Source organism: Plasmodium inui (assembly GCF_000524495.1).
Source record: "Plasmodium inui San Antonio 1 unplaced genomic scaffold supercont1.71, whole genome shotgun sequence".
Taxonomy (NCBI): domain Eukaryota; phylum Apicomplexa; class Aconoidasida; order Haemosporida; family Plasmodiidae; genus Plasmodium; species Plasmodium inui.
In genome coordinates, this window is record NW_008481905.1 from 2318 (window position 1) to 4868 (window position 2551).

General features: G+C 37.2%; 1 protein-coding gene across 1 annotated transcript; it reads right to left on the reverse strand.

Moving 5' to 3' along the window:
* Positions 1-240: 240 nt before the first annotated feature.
* Positions 241-597, reverse strand: C922_05424 (hypothetical protein; the record flags this gene model as incomplete). Its single annotated transcript, XM_008820995.1, has 1 exon — positions 241-597. One exon carries the CDS (start codon positions 595-597, stop codon positions 241-243), a length of 357 nt encoding a protein of 118 aa, XP_008819217.1.
* Positions 598-2551: the final 1954 nt, after the last annotated feature.

Here is a 2551-nt window from a genome sequence, read left to right on the forward strand (position 1 = left end):
TCCTTAGGACGTTAGTCATCAGCCTTCTCTTAAGAGGGTTTAGGCTGTCCGATGTCAATAAAATCTGCAACATGATAAAGTTTATCCTGCCTCTTCTTTTTAGCATAATTAATGACTCTTCGGGATAATTCTAGAATAAACGTACAAGTGGAATACATGTTGTTTTTCTTCTCATCGTTCCAAAGGCCCCCTTGCAATTTCTTGAAATAATAGTTTTCCTGGGATATACCTTCTCCTGCGCTAGAGACAGTAACCAATGCTTGTCAAATTTTTCGCATCAGAGGAATTGAAGGATTCATTACTCTTCTTTTTCTCACTCTCTTCTTGACAATTAGCTTCACCAACCTCCGAGGGTGACATCTGATCTTCTGTGGCTTGGTCAGATACTTTTTCCTGTTTTTTTTGATCCAGCCACATTGGGAAAGGGAATGTAATCTCTGGCTCCTTGAGTCGAAGACCTCTTTCTGTTACTTGGATACACATCATACTGCTCAACTCATTCTTCGTTAGTTTTGGGAGTCGATTTCTTGGCTGGGAATTCCTTGGCTTTTTGGGCTTCTTGGAAGAGATAGTTTTAATTTCCTTTTTCGGACTCATTATTCTCTTCTATTTGAACATTTGAAATAAAACTAATCGAGTTAAACACTTGATACTTAAGTGGTTCTAAATGTTGTCTTCGTCGTAATTAAGTGGAATGACACTAATTAGGTTAAACACCTGTTCTTCTTCGTTTCCTAAATTTCTCCTGTTTGATCATTAATTGGAATCACATGCAAGGGGGTAAACAGCTTCTTTAGGGTTTAGGCAAAATATCTGTTGTTCGCTGACTATCTAGAATGACACTAATCCGGTTAAACAAAATTTTTCCCTGCGTTGGTAATTATTCTTCAATTGATAATTAATTTGAATGATATTAAATTGGGGAAAAAGTTGTTTTTTATTGTGTGCAAAATATTGTTGTCTCTGTAATTATTTGGAATGAAGTTGCATAAGTGCAACATTCATCGTTGTTGGTGTGTAAAATAACGCACACATTCTAATTATTTTGAGTTACACTAACGGCGTAATAAAATTGTTCCTCCTGTTTCTTCTTTTGGTTTGGCACTGTAATTACTTTTAGTGAAACGAATGGGGTTGAATTTTCCTCACTTTTCCATTACGTTAACTATTTTTTTGCCACGGAATTTTTTTTAGGAGGTTACGCGATTGGAACATTATTGCGTCTGGGTGCAAAATATTGCCTTCTCTGCTAATTATTCAGAATGATACTAAATGGGGTGAACATCCGATGTTTTCGGATTTGTTTAATTATTTCTCCGCAACTGCATCTTAGGAATCATATTACCCCAGTGAATAATCCCCCTTCGATTGTTTGTGCAAAATACTGCCTTCTCTCGTAATTGTTGTTAATAACACTAAAGTGGTTGAACATTCGCTGTTTTCGGATGTGTTTAATTATTTTTCTGCACCTGAAATTTTGGAATCACATTACCCCAGTCAATCATCCCCCTTCGTTTTGGTTTGCAAAATATTGCCCTGGGGGGTAATTATTCTGAATGACACTAAAGTGGTTGAACATCCGTTGTCTTCTAATGTGTTTAATTATTTTTTCGCAACCGCATTTTAGGAATCACATTACCCCAGTGAATTATCCTCCTTCGATTGTGTGTGCAAAATGTTGCCTTCTTCGGTAATTATTCAGAATGACACTAAATGGGGGGAACATCCGCTTTGTTTGGATTTGTTTAATTATTATTCTGCACCCGAAATTTTGGAATCACATTACCCCAGGCAATCATCCCCCTTCCTTTCTGGGGGCAAAATATTGCCTTTTCTGGTAATTATTCAGAATCACACTAAATGGGGTGAACAACTGCTGTTCTGGCAGTCTTTTAATTATTTCTCCGCAACCGCATTTTTGGAATCACATTACCCAAGTTAATGATCCCCCTTCGTTTTTGTGTGCAAAATATTGCACGGTTTGGTAATTATTCTGAATGACAGTAAAGGGGTGGAAGATTCGTTCCTTTTGCATTTGTTTAATTATTTCCTTTGACACACATTTTGGGAATGACATTACACGGGTGAAATGATTTTTCTTTTTCCTGTGTGCAAAATGTTGCCCCATGCTGTAATTATTTTGAAGGACACTAAAGGCGTGGGACATTGTGTGGCTTGCCATTTGTTCAATTATTTCGTCGCACAGACATTTTTGGAATGACATTACACTTGTGAAATTATTTTTCCTTTTCCTGGGGGCACAATTCTTCTCCGTCTGCTGATTATTCCGAATTACACTAAAGGGGTGGAACATTCGGTGTCTTGCCATTCTTTCAATTATTGCCTTGCACACACATTTCTGGATTGACATTAGACGTGTGAAATTATTTTTCCCTTTCCTTTGGGGAAAAATTGTCACCGTCTTGTAATTATTCCGAATAACACTAAAGGGGGGGAATATTCGTTTCTTTTTCCTTTGTTCAATTATTTCTTTGCACACACACGTTGGGCATGCCATTACACGTGTGAAATTATTGTTCCTTTTCCTTTG